This window comes from Filicampus tigris, chromosome 18 (assembly GCF_054856515.1).
Source record: "Filicampus tigris isolate MCC_2025a chromosome 18, RoL_Ftig_1.0, whole genome shotgun sequence".
Lineage (NCBI taxonomy): Eukaryota > Metazoa > Chordata > Actinopteri > Syngnathiformes > Syngnathidae > Filicampus > Filicampus tigris.
The window spans coordinates 9,361,635-9,380,744 of record NC_141234.1 but is presented as its reverse complement, the minus strand read 5'-3'; the positions used below and the strand labels follow the sequence as shown (position 1 = coordinate 9,380,744).

General features: G+C 43.5%; 1 protein-coding gene across 2 annotated transcripts; it reads left to right on the top strand.

The window, feature by feature from the left end:
* Positions 1-696: 696 nt before the first annotated feature.
* Positions 697-17,149, top strand: cpne4b (copine IVb). 2 transcript variants are annotated; one of them, XM_086014014.1, is made up of 16 exons: positions 699-1,060; positions 3,703-3,893; positions 5,161-5,340; positions 8,496-8,567; positions 8,772-8,846; positions 9,237-9,320; positions 9,430-9,519; positions 11,685-11,783; positions 12,968-13,048; positions 13,397-13,456; positions 13,574-13,707; positions 13,823-13,877; positions 13,978-14,029; positions 14,442-14,575; positions 14,820-15,056; positions 16,347-17,149. In XM_086014014.1, exons 2-16 carry the CDS (start codon positions 3,723-3,725, stop codon positions 16,476-16,478), a joined length of 1,656 nt encoding a protein of 551 aa, XP_085870140.1. In that variant the 5' UTR covers positions 699-1,060; positions 3,703-3,722; the 3' UTR covers positions 16,479-17,149. The 2 variants fall into 2 exon arrangements, with proteins under 2 accessions (XP_085870139.1, XP_085870140.1); XM_086014013.1 differs by having other exon boundaries at positions 697-1,060; positions 13,397-13,707.
* Positions 17,150-19,110: the final 1,961 nt, after the last annotated feature.

Here is a 19,110-nt window from a genome sequence, read left to right as displayed (position 1 = left end):
CTTCGACGAAAACGCTATGATGTGTAGACGGCATAGTGGCAAACCTACAGTACACGAATTAAAATGCAAAATCTAATATCGAGTATCCACAAAGACTCTTTACAATTTAATACAAATCAGAGTTCAGCCTTTGTGTTGCTATGTCAATATAATCTTCCCAGGGCCTTCACACTAAGTGCTCAGTGCTGTATGTTACAAATGGGACTGTTTCAAATCGTCAAGAACAACAGCATTTTTTCATCCATGCGTTGGTTGGTCAGAGCAAGCAAATGTCCACCGCTCAATGATTAGCACCGTTTTTAATTATACTGCATTCGTTGATCAAATAGGTTCCGTGAAATGAAAAGGCACAACGGGTATCATGATTATGTATTGGGGTGGGGCGAAAAAAATGAATGGTAATGCCAGCAAGTATGAATATCAACTGATTTGAGTGAACAAATTGAGACTTGGTATGAAACTGTACCTGCCACATTTGAGAGAGCTGTAGCCTATTTGATAGGTTTTAATTCCAGAAAACTCATCTTGCTGCTGCAGGGTCTTTTTCTATGGACCGCCAACTGGTCTCAGGTGTGCGGTCATCGCTTATTATAAAACCGCTGAAGCGCAACCGAGCCAATCAAATTGGAGAACCGGGGGGGAAAGCAACACTATTACCCATGTGGCCACTAGATGACGCTAGTAGACTGCGCTGTCAGTCGAGCGGGGTCCCTGGATGCTACGCGCTCCCCGCGGCCCCCCAGTGGAGTCAGCGGATTACAAACTCCGGTTAAGTGGCGCACCTCCTTCCATTTTTCATCCAGAGTGAACCCGGGGAAACGAGTGCGTCCTGGCCGCGTTTGCCCGCTGGGAATTTGAATGCGGCTCTAATACTTGCTTGTCAGCGCCATCCTTTCTCAGCGCTGCAGTGTTGTGGGTGACTGAAATCCTTAAAGACAAAAGAGTGCGAGTGGAGGAGCGAGATGGGTCCGGAGACGGTTTGGTAGATGCCCGTGATTACCACGTCAACACCGGGGAAGTTCTTTGCCTTGCACTGATCTTCTCTCCAAGTCTCAGTGCGGTGAGTTGTGTGCGTGTGCGTTTGTGTGAAAAGCTGCTGCTGTATACCTCCTCTGCACGAGAAGTGTGGCGCATGCTTTGCAAAAAAATATTTGATGTGCGTGTACATTTTGGCTTCATGTGGTGTAGTTAGATAAGAATTCCTCCACGATTACTAGGCCTTTGATTATGCCTATGGAAATCTGCCAAAGCAATAGACAAAACATCAGAAAGCTGTTGCTTAGATTGGAAGAAGAGAAGCCCTGTAATCTTCATTCTCTCCTTCTTGATTCTTGTTTCTCTCATCTTCTTTCACCCCCTCTTGCCCTCACGCCTGTAATCCCCTCTCTTCCTCCCTCACTCCTTCCCTCATCCCTAACCCGTGTGTCTCGATACCCATCATTTTTGTGTGTCTTGTCAGTCAGCTGAACATAAGTCTGTCTTCTGTGTCATGACTATATTAACCTGCCTAGTTGCTTGACACGTTGCCTCTTTAGCCTGCTGAAAGGCAATGCCACTATGCGCCTTGTCTGGTAATCAATAAGGGCAATACTTGAGTCTTCCTGTGACTGAATCATTAATGTCACATCTGTCACAGTCGCACATGCACCGGCGAAGGTGAATGGGCATATAGACACAGTCAAGGTAGAACACTGATTGATTGTCACAGTATGGAGAGAACAACCAATAGAGCATTGAAGAAATCTTACACGTTCGACTTGAGATGAGTGTCAAATTTAAGCCCCTGGTGCCACAGGCAACCTGCAATATCATTTTATACAGCCGACAAAGGCAAATAAAGTGAGTCTGTGTCGGGTTTTTGGAAAAATCTGGTTTTCTTTTCTTTCATTTTCTTTTTTTTGGGGCAAAAAATGTGTACTGAACCAGCCCCCGCTTAAACAGATATGGCAAGCATTTTTTTTCTAATCAGATCCCATTTTAACAATAATTTAACAATTCTACTTTCTACAATTTTCCATTAATTTAATTTGTTGTTACTGGTGTATGTACAGCGATATTAAAATCAAAAATTAAAATATAGGGCTCCTGACTAACTTTTTTAAAACATTTTTTTACTAGGAGCACCGTGGCCCTTAATCGGACATTTTAGAGGCACAAATCGACAATTTAGGGGCGCGCACTGTAAATCGACTTGCAAAGTAAATATTGACGTCCACTCGTTTTCACTCAATGATGTGTGCACAAATAAGAACGGAACGCACCACCTTGGCGCACCGCCGTTGTATTTCACACACCTGCCTTGCGCCTCTGTCCATGTCTGCATGTCAGTGAGCCCATTCAGTTCTACATCGCTAAAAATAATACACACCCGCGCGCAAGAAACATGAATTATGGAGGACGGTGGGAGCGAGATCCAGGTCAGAGTCAGACCTAGTTCGAAAAGCCTAAGTCCCTTAGGAGGATACTACGAGACCACTGCGTTAATATTCACTTTGTACCATCTAGCGCATCTGCAGACCTGTGGTTATATTTTGGGGTGAGGCTAACGAGCTGGAGGCTAGCCAAGGTTTGTACAGTATGGACCCACAGAATGGGTCTGTACATTTATCTATCTTTTATACACGTGATGCAGTGTCCTCAGTCGCAATAAATTCATTATTGAGTTTAAACAGATGTCGGATTGATCCGGCTTGACAAATGGTAGCGCGTTAACATTTATCAGCGTAATTAGAGGATGTTTATTGATGATGCTGCAGTGCCTTTTTAAGAGGGAGTTTTTTTTTTTTTTAATGTAGGTTATCACAAATTTAGATGGTAGGATGGATGCTATTCTAAATACAGCACCGCAGTGGTTCTCCAACCTTTACACTAAGTACGGGCTAAAAAAAAAAAAATACTTGGCTCGCCAGGTAACACGACTAACATTAAATTACCGTAGCGTAGTGGGCCCAAGTGTTCGTCAAAAAACCAGACAGAGGTTTTAATCCTATAAAGTATATTGAATATTATTGTAAAGCAATGTCATTTTATGCCCAGTGTGTACAGTAAAGATGAAAAATTAAATGAAAATGTGCTAAAAGTTAATTATAATGGACCAATACTTAGTCAGTGATTTGTTCTAATACCACTAGAGTTACACACACACACCACATTTTGAGAAGCACCGCAGTTCCAGAATAGAATGACGGAAAAGTGTTTCATCTGAAATATGGGGCGTAATTGAGTAGCAATCTGTTCTTGTAGAAAGGCATTTGATTTATCCAGCCATTAGTGTCTCAAATGAACACACTGTCATTTCAACACGTTCTTGCCCCGGCTTAAAATCATTTTATTTTTAAGCACCATCCTGACTACAGCAGTGCTTGTCAAACATTTTACACCAAGTTTTGCTTTGCCCCCATGCAAAGTATTCAGTGTACATATCGTAAGAGTGTCATTTTTTGGGGGGAGCGTCAAAATAACTCAACACGCAGCCATTAACGTCTCAAGCGCTGGCAACAAAAGTGAGTACACCTCGAAGTGAAAGTGACCCAATTTGCGGTTTCACCCTCCCCGATGTCATGTGACTCATTTGTGCCACAAGTTCTCAGGTCTGTCTGTCTGTCCATCGATCGTATCGTATCGTTTCTTATCCACCATATCTGTCCAGCTCATGCTAAAATGACACTGACACATCTGCTCTCTCTCCCTTCCTCCTTTTAGCGGGTGATTGTGCATTCACGATGAGTAATATCTACGAGTCTGCAGAGGCCACGCTGGGCTTCATCAGCTCTCCGTGCCTAACCAAAGTGGAGCTGAGAGTGGCCTGTCGGGGAATCTCAGACCGAGACGCTCTCTCCAAACCTGACCCTTGTGTGGTTCTGAAGATGCAGTCTCATGGCCAGTGGTTTGAGGTAGAGTCCATTGACAGAGAGAGAGAGAGCAAGAGAGAGAGAGAGAGAGAGAGAGAGAGAGAGAGAGAGAGAGCGACGATGGGGTGCATATGCTTGTGTTGAACTAAATTACCCCGTTAATACTTAAAAAAAAAAAAAAAATTGCTAAAAGACAATTTGCCTTTTTATTGTTTCTAGAACCCCCCCGAGAATTTGTACGGAAAAAATAACTCGAGCACATCGTCCTTACAGGGAAAAACGGGATGCTGAGGCACACTTAAACTCATGCATGGCGCCTGCTTGGATGACCTTCATTTGGTGCCAATTGTGTACATGAGTGTGTTTAAGAGAGAGCTTGCACGAGAGTTAACAAAAGCCCATCAGCCTCACCACGCTGATTTATGTTTCTGTTCCTTTCCTCCTCCGGGAGAGGAGTGCGTAAGAACAATTATATTCTCTGCGTCGTCAAACGGCTAGTTGATAAGTCTGCACAATGTAGTGCTGTCTAATTGTATTTGTAACGGCTGCGGTGCTGAGAAGTCGGCTGATTCACAATCAATGCGCACCGGCGGTGTGCTGGATATTTAATGACATCCTCTCTTTTTGTATAGTTCTGAAGACCACAAAAAAAAAAAAAAAACCACATTAAAAGTGCACCACAATAAAAAAAATGGAACAGATGCAGTCTCCAAATTGTACCTTATTGCACCCTTAAGGATACAATGGCCGGGTTGCGTACAGTTAGCGTCCAATTATTAGATCTATGGGTTACATTCATGTCGACTGTACATTGTGGATGAGAAATAGAATTCTGATTCACAATACTCTTTTTTTTTTCATTTTTGTATCTGCACTGCACCAAAAGACTGAAATCTAAAGGACACCTTAAAGGAGAATGACTCCGGGCTTACCCTCATCAATTTTCAAAGTACCACAACAGAAAATGAATGACAACATTACTGTGACTTCCTCACTGTTTGCTGCCTCCAAGTGGCCAAATATCAGTGAAATTATGCATTTAGGAATGTACGGTAGATTCTCACCTTGGTGGTGAAGCACATCTGCCTCGCAGTTCTGAGGTTTAAGGGTTTGAATGAAAACATGCGCGTTAGCTTAGTTGACGATTTGAAATGTTCATCTGTGTGAATTTGCACATGAATGCGTGTTTGGCTACAATATAGGCGCAGTTTCGCCAGAAATGCTAAATGGCAAACTACGGATGCGCGTGGAATGATGTGAACGCTGAAAGCTTTTAGGTAACAGTTTTTGCGCACGTGTGCGTCGGAAGGTGGACCGGACGGAGGTGATCCGCAGCAGTAGCAGCCCAGTCTTCTCCAAGATCTTTCTGGTGGATTACTACTTTGAAGAGGTCCAAAGGCTGCGTTTTGAACTTCACGACATCAGCTCGGGCAACAATGGCCTCCGTGACGCCGACTTCCTCGGGGCCATGGAGTGCACCTTGGGACAGGTCGGTGTAACCGTTATGTAATTGTTGCCAAATGAAAACATCAAGACTGGGCCAAAAGTACCTGAAAACTGACTTTTCTCTTTCCTTTTATGAACCGATGAAATGAATTTGACTCTTGACAGACTGGATGTGCAGAATCACGATTGTGCACAAAGCTCGACTTTGATTCAGGTGCCAGCACGGGGCGGGTGCGACTCTAGTGTGGGCCGCTATCATTAAAAAAGAGCTAGTCGGACCTTGTCAGGTTGACGAGGGACTTGGGAATAAACTCCCAGAGCTGCTGCCAGTTTTTCGAGGGCACTTATTCAAGCGGCGGTACGGAGAAAGCCTTGATAAATGAAATGGATCTTCAAAAACACAAACAAACAGATCGGGTTAGTGTGTGATGTCAAGATGTATCTACAAGTAAATGCTTGATTACTACCAACAAACTGCATTTAGCATGATCACGTTGCATTGCATACTGTATGTGCCTCAAGTGCATCCGTCAGCCTTGGCTTGATTTGGAGTTCAGTTCGTTGAGCTTTTAACGGCGTATCACACAATTGTGTCCTATTATTGCGGGGATAGGGCGGTAAAGCGCCGCAGTGCATGGAATCCCGACGGGATGGTTTTTTTTTTTTTTTTTTGCCTGAAGTCAGCTACTGTCACGAGCATTATGGGATAGATGTCCTTGAGCCCTGACTCGCGGCATTGGGCCGCTTAAAACTCATTTCGTTCTGGAATGTGCACCATCATACAGCGTGTGAACCTGCTAGCTTACTTGGTGTATCGTCTCCAATGGGATGATAAGAGAGAATCTGAGGGGATTCCCGTTCTTTGCTCAAGGGCACCTTGGCTGGGAAGTGAACTCGCACCTCTCCAGTCACTCTGCAGATTTTTACATGCTACCGCAGTTTAGAGCGTGTTAGACCCTTCGTAATGATAGTGCAATCAATATTTAAATATATGCTTTATTTAGGTCTTTCACTCATTAAACAAGGGCAATTAGAGGGGAAAAATAGGCATCGTGCTCATTAAAAAAGACCGATGACCTACGCTGATCCTCAGGAAATGCCGGCTAAGCGTCTTAAATTCCGTTTTTGCCACAAACAAAGGCAACAAAACCATAAAATGTGTGTTTGCAGATGACCTGGCCAGCACAAAAGCGTTAAAGATTTACAATAGCAAACGGGAACTTAGATTACTGACACACGAGAAGAGGATTCTGTCAAGTGTTAGCCAGAGGTTTGCTGAAATCGGATAACATAAAGCCGGCCGCATTTTCAACACAAGTCTTGTAAAGAGCTTTGCTTCATTAGAGTCTTTATGCTAGCGCCCAACTCCAAAAAAACACCAGAGGCACTGATCTGCTTGGAAAAGCTGTGGGAACATTGTGTCACAACGTCTTTACACTGTTTATGTTGCAGTGCTTTCAGATTTAGTCGTGGAAGCAAGAGAAACAACAACAATATGCTTTTTGCAATCTGCCGGCCTTCAGGGGAAAAAAAAAAAATGCAGATTCAGTGCTGCTTGAAATTTGCATCTTAAACCTGGGGGCTGCATCCAATTCCTGTTGACACTGACATGCACATTTGGGTATAATATTTGACGCGGTCTGCAATAACTGTCCGTAATATGAATTAAGTTGAATATATTAACACTAGCAAAATCAAAAGAATTGGTCCCAAATGTAAAGAGTTATGCACAACCTTGAATTATGGCCAACTTTTCTCGCCTCAGTGATGTTTATTTTCAGTATTTAGGCCCCACTCCAAAATAGCTGTCCATCAGCTTTGAACTTCAAGGGGGAAACATAAGAGTAACTTAAGCGAACCGGAGGTATTGGGTTTCGGACTTTTTCCAAGTAAGTCCTTGCATACAAACTAGGAACTACAAAAAGAACGTCAACTGTTTTTTTTTCTTTCCTGTACGGAAGAGGATTAGGGCCAGTGGGGGTGGGGGGTTGGGGGGGGGGGGGAATAGGTTGGTAAGATTCTCAGAATTCTGACTTTAGTCATTGTTCTTTGAAGTGAGAATTCTGACTTTAAAGTGAGGATTCTGACTTTATTCTCAGAATTATGACTTTAAAGTGAGAATTCTCAGAATTCTAAAGTCAGAATTAGTCAGACTAAAGTCAGAATTCTGAATTAAAAGTGAGAATTCTGAGAATTAAAGTCAGAATTCTCACTTTTCAAAATTCCCACTTTAAAGTCAGAATTGTTCTTTAAAGTGGGAATTCCGACTTTATTCTCAGAATTCCCACTTTAAAGTCAAAATTACGACTTTAAAGTGAGAATTCTGACTAATGGTTTAAAGTCGTAATTTTGACTTTAAAGTCAGAATTCTGAGAATAAAGTCAGAATTCTGAGATAAAAGTGAGAATCTTACCAACCTTCTCCCCCCCCCCCACTGGCCCTAATCCTCTTCCGAATTCCTGTATGTAGAGAAGTTTTGTAAAATGATTTAGGCCTATATTGGCCTTGCCAGTGAACGCTGTTGGCCTCCACCAAATAACCTCACTTGATTGGTAACCACTGAGGTGAAACAAGATGCTGGCGTTGACTAAACTGTTAACTACACACCTGCTCCTTGGATATACAGAGGTGCCTTGAGGTGCAAGTTTAATTCGTATCATGACCATGCGTGAAATCTGAAATCATCCCCAATGAAATGAATGGAAATGGCATTAATTAGTTCCAGCCTCCTCAAATTGAATGATTTAAAAAATTTGAAAAATTCCAATCTGATTTTTAACAAGAAATATAGCACGCTATTACGCAATGTAAAGGACTAAACCGTTTTTGCTCCATTTTCCACTTCGATTCAATGGACTATGTGCTGCTGCCTGGCCACCTGAGGGCAGTATTTCAGTGCGACTCATTAAGATGCAGTAATATTGCCATTTTTTGCAAAGGATAAAGAATACTTGCCCTTGGATATTATCATATTACTATAATATTGCTCCAAATAATAATGCTATCCGTTAAATCATCTATGGGGTTTTGCATTGTTTGTTCGAAATAAAGGTAGAGTTTGAGTAATTAAACAAAACACTTTTTGTCATATGTTAAAACTGTCCGCACGCGACCTGACTGTAGAATTTCCGAACAGTGTTTTGGAGAGACGATCATCTCCGTCTCATATATTCACCCGTGACGATATTCTCGCTTCAGATCGTCTCACAAAGGAAACTCACCAAAGCACTCCTCAAACAGGGAAACACCGCCGGAAAGTCTTCTATCATGGTACGACACTGTTTAAAGTCAGCGAAACACGCTCGCATCACATCACATCTTGCATCCGGGAAACCGCATGACAATTAATGTGATCATGTAGCACGTCCGGTGTGATCGGCGCCTCATTGCCATCTCATTTTCATCTTCTCTTCCTTCCTTCCTCCCTTCCTCCCTCCGCCCTCCTCTTCTCGCTTCCTCACCCGGCCTCGCAAGGTGACGGCGGAGGAGCTGTCTGGTAACGACGACTACGTTGAACTCTCCTTCAGTGCTCGCAAACTCGACGACAAGGTGAAGCAGACGGATCGTTTTCCTGTTTTGAATGAATCCGCGGGTGTGTCCGTTTTGGGTGGCGGGTTTCCCTCCGCAATACGTGGAAATTCAATAGGGGATGGAAGGAGGCCCGCTGAGATATTCGGGCACCTTAAGTAACCCTCCCTACTATCTCAGGCCAAGAGATAACTATATTAATTTTCAGGCTTCCCGTGCATGCACACGGGCACAGTCATGAATGACTAATCCAAACAGGTTGCGCCTTAGGGGAACGGTGAAAGTAACCAAGGGAGAGGTGGACAATTTAGAGTGAGACACTGGGAAGAAGCGAGGGAGGAATAATGATTCTTTTTTTAAGAGCGTGAATGATTTATGGCGATGCCTTATAGATTTATTTTCCCTCTGAAGGACTTCTTCAGCAAGTCGGATCCATTCCTGGAGATTTTTAGAATAAACGACGATGGGAGCGAGTCTCTCGTGCACCGGACAGAGGTAATTACATGCTCACGTAGGGAGTTAATGATTTCACCTCGGGTGAGCGTTAAGATCCTTGTTTGTGTTTGTGTTTGTGTGTGTGTGTGTGTGTGTGTTATTCGTTCAGACGGTCATGAACAACTTGAGCCCCGTTTGGAAATCCTTCAAAGTTTCCTTGAACACACTCTGTAGCGGAGACCAGGAAAGGGAGCTAAAGGTGAGTCCGCAATCGTTATTATTTATAGTGGGTCTATAAAATTGCCAACATCATTTTATTGAGTGTTTTTACAATCTTATAAGGTTTTGTACAAAATAAGGCATTTTAATTAGTTGGACCATTTCTGTCACAGTGGAATGAATCATGGAATCAAAACAGTGGAATCGTTTGCTTCTGGGCATAGAATGCAAACGAGTATTCCTAACATCTTACACCATCCTTAAAGCGGAAGTCAAAACAAACATATTTTCTCCACGAATATGCTCTATGCAAGCCCACTAGTTGGAACAGGACATTCTGATAAATGTTGCGTTTGTGGAATAAGTGTTAATCCACTCATTTTTAGCCATCTCTGGGGGCGGCCATTTTGTCTTCTGTCGACTGAAAATGACATCACAACTGCTCACAACGACCAATCACGGCTCAGATTCAGAAAACAGCTCAGCCGTGATTGGTGGTTGTGAGCAGTTGTGATGTCATTTTCAGTCGACAGAAGGCAAAATGGCCGCCCCCAGACATGGCTAAAAATGAGTGGATTAACACTTATTCCACAAACGCAATATTTATCAGAATGCTCTTTTTCAACTAGTGGGCCTGCTGGGAACATATTCTTGAAAAAAATATGTTTGGGACTTCCGCTTTAAGAAGTCATAAAATAGCTTGCCAACTTGGAAAGGGATGGACAAATAATGCGCTCCACATTTTTATAACTTTAATTTTCTCTCTTACTGTTTGAACACCACACTATGTGTTATTGAGAAATCCTTACTTGAGAAACGTCAATTTGCATTGCCGTGCTCGACCTGCCGGTTTGATTCCACAGACCGAAAGTGACTGACAAGTGGAGTTATTGTAGACTGAAATGCTCACATTTTAGGCAGACGCATTCGCTGCTCTTTATTGTTACACTTCTTACATATTCTGATTTGTTTCTGCCATGTTTCACGTAAATAAGTCCCCACCAAGCCACGGGGTTGACTTCAGGTCATCTTTGCAATTTCACGGTGTCATCGTGTTATTTAAAGAACAGCAGAGGTGTGAAAGAGCTCAAATCGCCCAACTTTCACCTTTGCTCGCCAGAATAGATTTGTGTAAACGAGTGCGAGAGTGGAGGCCCGCGCCTCGACTTGCAACGCGGTCCTTGCCATGAATAAACATGAGCTTGATCATTAAATATTCAAAGGCGTCTTAACTCCGCATGGATCCTGACAGCAGGAGGAAAAGGGCTAACGCACACATACAGGCAGTGGTTTCCTGGGCTACCTGTTTGAAGCATCAGCGCCGTGGCGAGAAATGGCACGGCGCGGATTTCTATCGTCCCGCCGCCTTCGTCTCACTGACCAATGCATCCGTTCATCGCTGTTGTTTTTCCACGCCTCGACACGACCGCCCACTCGCCTCTGCCTCCAGTACTTATTTGCTGAGCGAAAAAAAGGCTTTGTCGTTCTAACCCTCTTATGTCACTGATGTGGAAACGAGGCCGCGCGGCGAACGCGTGCGCGCAAATTACCGCCAAGTACCAAGTCGCGGACGCACTCCCCCGACATCACACGTTTGCCGGTTAAAGGGGGAAATAAGAGGATTACCAGCGGTGGATGTTTCCAATCAAGCTCTGTTGAATTGGTTGTGATTGCTAGTTGTTAGGGTAACCTCGTCCTCAAAGGTCACGCCGCTCTTCAGCCGAATAGCAACCCAAAGCATCACTTTGTGTTCCTCCATTGACTCCATTCTATTGATTGTTTTGTTTTTTGTTTTTTTCAAAACAACCCGAGACAGCCATACACAATCGTCGCTTTGGAATGAAAGAATGGCGTCTTTTTTTTATTTGTCACGCGTGCCGTGGCCTGCTGAGTCTCGCCTTTTCTTGAGGATTGCAGCCATTTGTCTTGTTCAGTGGCTCCTTTGGGAGCTCACACGAGGCGCGCGCACACACGCAAACATGCCGCGCCACACACCCGGGCCAAAAACACGCTGTCTCTTCTTAGGCCACATCCCTCTCAGCATCCTCAGATTAATATTTCACCGCTCCATTGCCCCCCCACCAACACCTCGTTATCAATCATTCAACATGGCATTTCCCGTGTGTGTGTGCGTGCGTATTTGCTCAGGTGACGCCGCGGCTGTGCTCTAACCGTGGGGCTCTTGTCTTTTTTTTTTTTTTTCAGTGCACCGTTTGGGACTGGGACTCGAACGGGAAGCATGATTTTATCGGGGAATTTCAGAGCACGTTTAAGGAGATGAGGGCAGAGCAGGAGGGCAAGCAGGTGAGGAAATGAACACGCGTGAAAGCCGTTGTTAGAAAAGCAGCCGTCTGCGGGTTCAACCCACCGGGAGTAAAGACGCACATAATCGCCACGCTGCAATTTGCTATCAAATGATGTCGATTGTTCAAAAGTTGTTCGGCGAGATGTAATCAAAAACAGGCAGATTACCAAAATACCTGACTGCCATATGAGTTTGATGCAAAATATTGTCAGACTTTGTCTACCGCTGTGTTGCACTTTTGACGCACAAAATTGTACTTGTATTGCTGTGAGAGGCAATTTTAGAAGCAAAAAAAAAAAAAAAAAAGATGTCAGCATACAACAATATGCCGCACCGGCAGCCTGTTTGTCCTTTCCGGCATGAAGGATGTGTTCGCAGATGTGCAAGTTACCCATAATGCCTTGCACTGACACAGCCACAGCCACACATCATCAGCAATCCGGGCCGCTGAACTTTGCTCTGACAGCAATCTGTGTGCAACTTGTTCTCTCGTAGTCTCAAGGACACAATGTCCACCAGTTAAAGGAAGAAAGAAAACGTTTTGGAAACGGTCTCGGATCGATTCGGGGACACAGAAGTTGTTCAAGGATTCCCGCCTTTGTTGAGTTTCATTTCTCAGTGCAGGTTTACAAGTGTTTACTGACGTTTTTGGTTTTTAAAATGTCCACGGTCAAGATGATCATCTCCTTTCATGCAGTTGTTATTCAGCCTTGTGCTTTATATCGGGCGATATCCTTTCGCAATCGCTTTCAATTCATGGAGGTAATGAGCAGAGATGATTTCGCCGAGTTGATTTTGGAGTGACTTTATCGTTCAAGGCAAAGAAGCAGAAGACCGCGAAATGAGAATAAGGAACTAAGGACGGCAAAGTGTGAGCTGAATAGTGAAGTGTTACGTAACGATAGACATTACAACACATTAAAACGCTGCAACCTACTCGCGTTTAAAACTTGCTCCCAAAAAAAGCTAGAACACTCCTTGACAGCTTCTCTCAGTTGCGTGAGTAGTTGTGTGTTCAATATTGATAATATACCAGAAAAGTATTTATCCGTATTGACGTCATACTGTTCCGTCCCGTATTTTAAACGTACATTGTACGAATACCGGCCTTTTTTCTACTGAGATGTTGCACTGTATAATTTGAATGTTTTATAATCATTTCTACAATTTGACCCCGATTCAGTGGGAGTGCATCAACCCTAAATATCAGATGAAAAAGAAGAATTACCGAAACTCCGGGGTCGTCTTTCTCAACCACTGTAAGGTAAAGTATAAGCCACCCGTGCCTTCTTGTTAACACCGTCGATAAATTGATGCACTTTTAACGATTCATTTGGACAAGTTTAATCGTGTGTTGGCAGTGGCGGAACGTCCTACGAAGAGAAACAAAACATTAGAAATGTTGACATAGATATGTCGCAAATGCTGAATTTATAACATTGTTAATGTTAAAAACAATGGCATTAAAGTCCGGATTATTTTTCGCACGTGTCAATTGTGTCCATCTGTGCCCGAGCCAGTAAATCTGTCGCTACGCTGTCTTTCCTCTGCGCGCGACTTCCTCCATAATAACCGAGAGTTGATTTTTCCGCAAACATATTTCCCGTGACAGATCATCAAAATGTATTCGTTCTTGGATTATATCATGGGAGGCTGTCAAATCCAGTTCACAGTGAGTTCCGCCAAGTCTAATCTTCACCAAATGGAAAGTGCTCCGTCTTTGCCCACTCGTGCTGTGGGAGTACTTTATACGCGTGTGCGCGCGCGCGTGTGTGTGTGCGCGTCTCAGGTGGCAATAGACTTCACAGCATCCAATGGGGACCCTCGAAACAGCTGCTCCCTGCATTACATCCACCCATACCAACCCAATGAGTATCTCAAAGCTTTAGTGGCCGTGGGGGAGATCTGCCAAGACTATGACAGGTACAGCGAGCTCTCCCAAAATCACCATTCACCTCACACACCAAATCATTAATTCCAACTCCTTTCATCTTATTTTCTCTTTCTTGTCTCGTCAACGTATCATGGGTCCCTCCAGCGATAAAATGTTCCCGGCTTTTGGTTTTGGCGCTTTAATACCGCCTGACTTGAAGGTAGGTGGTGCGCGTGTGTGTGTAGCACGGTTTTGTTCCGGATGAAAGGCAAATACATCAGTGCAATCTGTACATTCCTGTTTTGTCTGCCCGCACGAAGGTGTCACATGACTTCGCCGTGAACTTTGATGAAGACAATCCCGAATGTGCCGGTGAGACGTTCGAACGCCGAGCTGCACTCGTATTTTTCTCCACTCAATTCACATTCATGGATCACCGGACGGAAATGGTTCGACGGTGTCACTTCTTCAGACAGTCAGGCCAATTTTTTTTCTCACACACATCCAATCGGGAGATTTGTCACTATATGCTGCGCAAGTATTTCAGGCTACAACACACAAGAGAAAAATAACACTAATCTGTATGTGTGAAATGGGCTTCTGCTCTCTGCACACTGCTGCTTTCTTGCTGTGCCATCTTTGGTTTGTGCGTATTATGTCACAATAAAAAAAAAAGTCGTGCCGTGACATCACGTGAGACGAACGCGATTGTTTTAGCAAGTACTTTTCCGAGAACAAGCCTTGTTTATCAGTGTAAAGATATTTGCTTGTGCGCATGTTGCAGGAATCCAAGGCGTGGTTGAGGCCTACCAGAATTGCCTTCCCAAGATTCAGCTATACGGGCCCACCAATATCGCCCCGATCATCCAGAAAGTAGCCTCATCCGCCTCCGAGGAGATGCACACCAAAGAGGCCATGGTGAGAGGGGGGAAAAAAATAAAGGTTTTTAATATTATTTTCTTTCCTTTCGTGTGCTTCATTTTTCCTACTTTTCGCCCTTTATAGCAGGAAATAAATGTTACTGTAAAATTTGGACATCCCTGCTCTAACTCCTTCCTCCCTTTTTTTTTTTATTTTATTTTTTTTTTAAATCAAACGTGCCTCTCCACATCCTCCCCTTTCCTCGACCTCAAATGTCTCCCCTCCCGTGTCCCCGCCGTAGGAATATTTCATCCTCCTCATCCTGACAGACGGCGTCATCACCGACATGGCCGACACGCGGGAGGCCATCGTGCACGCCTCCCACCTCCCCATGTCCGTCATCATCGTCGGCGTGGGCAACGCCGACTTCACAGACATGCAGATTTTGGACGGCGACGACGGCATCCTGCGCTCTCCCAAGGGCGAGCCCGTCCTCCGAGACATCGTCCAGTTCGTCCCCTTCAAGGATTTCAAGCATGTGGGTGGCCAATCGAGATGGCTGACGTATAAACAAGTGCACATCTGGAATGTCTTTCCGTGGGGGAGCTGCGCCAAACGGCTGCGCATCAGTTCACATTTCGAGCGAGCCTCCTCTCATTTTAATACGATTATACAGGAAATGCAATGTTGACTTTTGCCTGTAGAACGCAATCCAGTCGCGCGGTCGACACCTGTGAAGAAAGCGCCTCTCACTCTCGACAGCTTCCTCCTTACTCTCTGCAGGCACAACTATATGGCCCGATGAGGTGGGCGGGCCTAATAATACGCACGTCACCGATCTGTCCGTGCGTATTTGCGCGCGCGCCGGTCGACACGGCGGCATTGATTTAGTCGGGCTTTGACGGGGCCCGTTTGGCCGGATTTGTTACGCTAACTTTGCTCTGTGGCAGGTTGAGAAATCAACCAATTACGCTCCAACCAAACAGAAGTGTGTGTCTGCTGCGGGCGCGTGGGCGGAGGGCAACTCGATAAAAGTGGGCGTAGCAAGATATGAGCCCGAGCACATTGATAAAGGGCCGTGGAAGTAAACTGTGGAGGTGAAGGCGCGGCCGGGCGGAATGTGCGTGTTTTGTCGAAGGGGAGGGTCAACAGCGGAGTGGCGCTAATGACAAAAGGGAGCGAGGGAGTGTGTGGCAGAGGTGGAGAGGTGATTTTCTGCTCTGTCGTTTCTTTTCAGAGGGGATTAAGAGGAGCGAGCAAGTGTGTGACAGGCAGAGTTGGATGTATCAGGTGGGAACGAGCCGAGTGCCAATTGGGGTTTCGGGGGGGGGGGGGGGGAGCGCCGCCGCCTCTGACGGTGCATTGTCTCAGGGAATAATGTTGAGATAGAGAGCGAGTGGCTGAGTTTTGTGTGTGTTGGATGTGTGCAAGCTGAAAAGGTAAGCATGCCGAAAACACCCGCCTTTTTTTTTGTTGTTGTTGCTGTTTTCGAGGCCATTTTGACAAAGTAAGGAGAACAAGTATGGATATGAGTTCAAATGTAAGGGGTAAAAGTAAAAACAGACGCCTGACAAAGTCTGAAGTTCAGCTCCCTTATTGTAAAGCGCGACCCTTTCAGATGCCAGCCAAGACCCAGAGGAGCACATGTTGAAGTTTTTGGGTTCCCCATATACAAGCTTGTCTGATCACGTCAATCTCACCGTGCTCAAGCCTATGACAGCATCGCACTCAACAGTGAATTCCAGCCCGCAAGTGTCACGCATGGCTAGTGATGCGAAAGTCTTCTTAACATATTCCGCTCTCTCTCTCTCTTGCTCTGTATTGGCAGGCGTCCCCAGCTGCTCTGGCAAAAAGTGTTCTGGCAGAAGTCCCGAACCAGGTGGTGGATTACTACAACGCTAAAGGCATCAAACCCAAGTGTATGTCGGACTATGAGTCAACAAGGACCTTCAGTCCCTGACGGTGGACTTTCCATATCCATGTTTACACTCAAATACAAAATACACACACGCATTCACACGTTCATGTAAATGCCTCTCCATTTGTCCAGCTCAGACAAATAGCTCGTTCTCGTGAAGCAATTTGAAGCCGCACCGATGACTATCGCATGTTTGCCCGTGACGGCATTATCTGGGAATTAATACTCGTGTATCTTGCAGATCTTTCTAGAAAATGAGTTTACTGAACCAGCATGCAGACCTCAGCCAACCCAAAGAAGTGACACTGTACCTTATTTGTATAACTAGCAAGTGCATAGATCACACAAATGTGATGAATGCATTTTGGAAAAGTAGCACTGCACTTTGTATTCACTATTTACATGATATTAGTTTCCCCGTTAGTGTTTTGCATAAATGCATGCATAATTCCGCTTGCAAATACCTCGTAGATGCTTGCCGGTTATGAAATAAAGTATCTCTGTCATTTCGAAGACATTATGGGCTGTTTTTTTCTAGGGGCACAAATAACGGAATAATTGTAATAATTTCTTAATAACCTTCCTAAATTGTAAAGAGTTTTGCAGGGATAGCTAGGTGTGTGTTGTAGACACTGATCCGTGAACTGTTTTTTTTTTTTCCCCTGTAAACTGCATGTGGATTCTAATAAAGGCACTTTGTTTTTATCAGTCAATGCAGTTTGCTGTGTGTGCATGTGGCGGTAAGTGTGTGTGTGTTTAAAGTGTAAAACCAATTCCCCATGTGAGGGCAATTCTCAGAAATGAAGCAGATGAACACACAAGGAGAGGCTGGGGGGGCGCAGATGTCTCATTTTGGAGAATTTAATAAACTGGGCGGAGGAGAGTTTAGCAATGCAATGGGAATTGCAGAAGTTACCAGAGCTCTTAACTTGAACCATTTAATTATGGAATTCCCGTCATACTAATATGGAGATCCTGTTAAATTCTTGACAGGTTAGATTTCAAATCTCCAGCCATCATAATCACAAATTGAATGGGGATTGTGGTCATTGTGACACGGTGGCGCACCGCCAACATTTTGTCAAAAGTATTCCCAGGAAAGTGGAAACTCTTGTATCAGAAAATGGAGGACTAACTATTTTCTTTTTGGTTCCCTTCCTGCGACTATCAAGAGGTGTCCAAATATGTTTGATTATATGCGAACAGTTTCAAGGCAAACATCTGTGAAGGTCAAGAAGGGAAAACAGGCAGTGCAGTTTGTTTGCATTTGATTGTCTCAGCCCCTTTCGGCGCCATGTCTCCGAGCACAGTGAATACACTCAGTGTAATGACTATTTGCATAATATTCAAACCTCCAGTGAGCCACTGAGGATGGAACTCATGCCTCTTTGCCGCTCACAGACAGCCCCAAGTTGGCAGTGCCACACAGCTGCAGAGACTTTGTTTGGATACGCAAACAGCAACGGTCCACAGACATTTGGGCTTGATGGAACTCTTTCAAACTTGAACTCATTTTTTTTCCCCAACTCAAAATCTGATAATATACCGCACAAAGATAAGTGGGAGAGGCAGTCGGGGATGAGCGGTTTGGAAAATGGATGGATAGAAATCTGTAATACATTTATGGGACTACTAAAATGAGTGTTGGCCCATATCAGGAAACTGTATTTTTGTAGTTTTTTTGTACTGAAACTCCTCATTTAAATAACAGGGCTGAAAGTAGCAGGAGTGAGTTATTAGCACAGAATTAGAAAATACATGATATTGCCTATATATATACATATGTGTGTGTATATATGTATGTATACATGTATATATTTATATATATATGTATATATTTATACATATGTATGTATGTATATATACGTGTATGTATGTGTATGTGTATACATATATATGTATATATATATGTATGTATGTATGTATATATGTATGTATGTATATATGTATGTGTATATATATATATATATATATATATATGTATGTGTATGGATGTATATATATGTATGTATATATATATGTTTGTATGCATATATGTATATATATGTATATATATATATACTTATATCTATATATATGTATATATATACTCATGTATATGTATATTTATATATATATATGTGTGTATATATATGTATATATTATATATATATATATATATATATATATATATATATATATATATATATATATATGTATATAAATATATATGTGTGTATATATATATGACCCTGAACAAGAAAAGTGGAATGAAATCATCGATCTTTTCACTGTCTTTATCATTAGAAACAGAGCAAGAAAAGATCTCAACTGCAATTGGGTCAGTCAATACTCTCAGTAAACTGAACACATTTTTCCTAAATGACAACCTCAAAATCCAGGGCACACTAAACATGACCTTGGGATGTTATTGTATGATGTCTTATGTTCAAGGTTTATGTGTACCCAAGAAGAGAGATACTGTATGTGATTTGACAGAGAATGCAAACAAGCTGGCTTCCAAAACAACAGGCTACAGCGTCTGTGATGATTGCAACCCAAAGAGCATTGCGCTTGGATATGAGCAGAGAAGCAAACCCACTAATAGTCGGGTTTCACATGAAGTCTAATTGAATTAGAGAACACTTAATCATTTACACAATATCAACTTGATTGTGTTACTTCCGTCCATCCA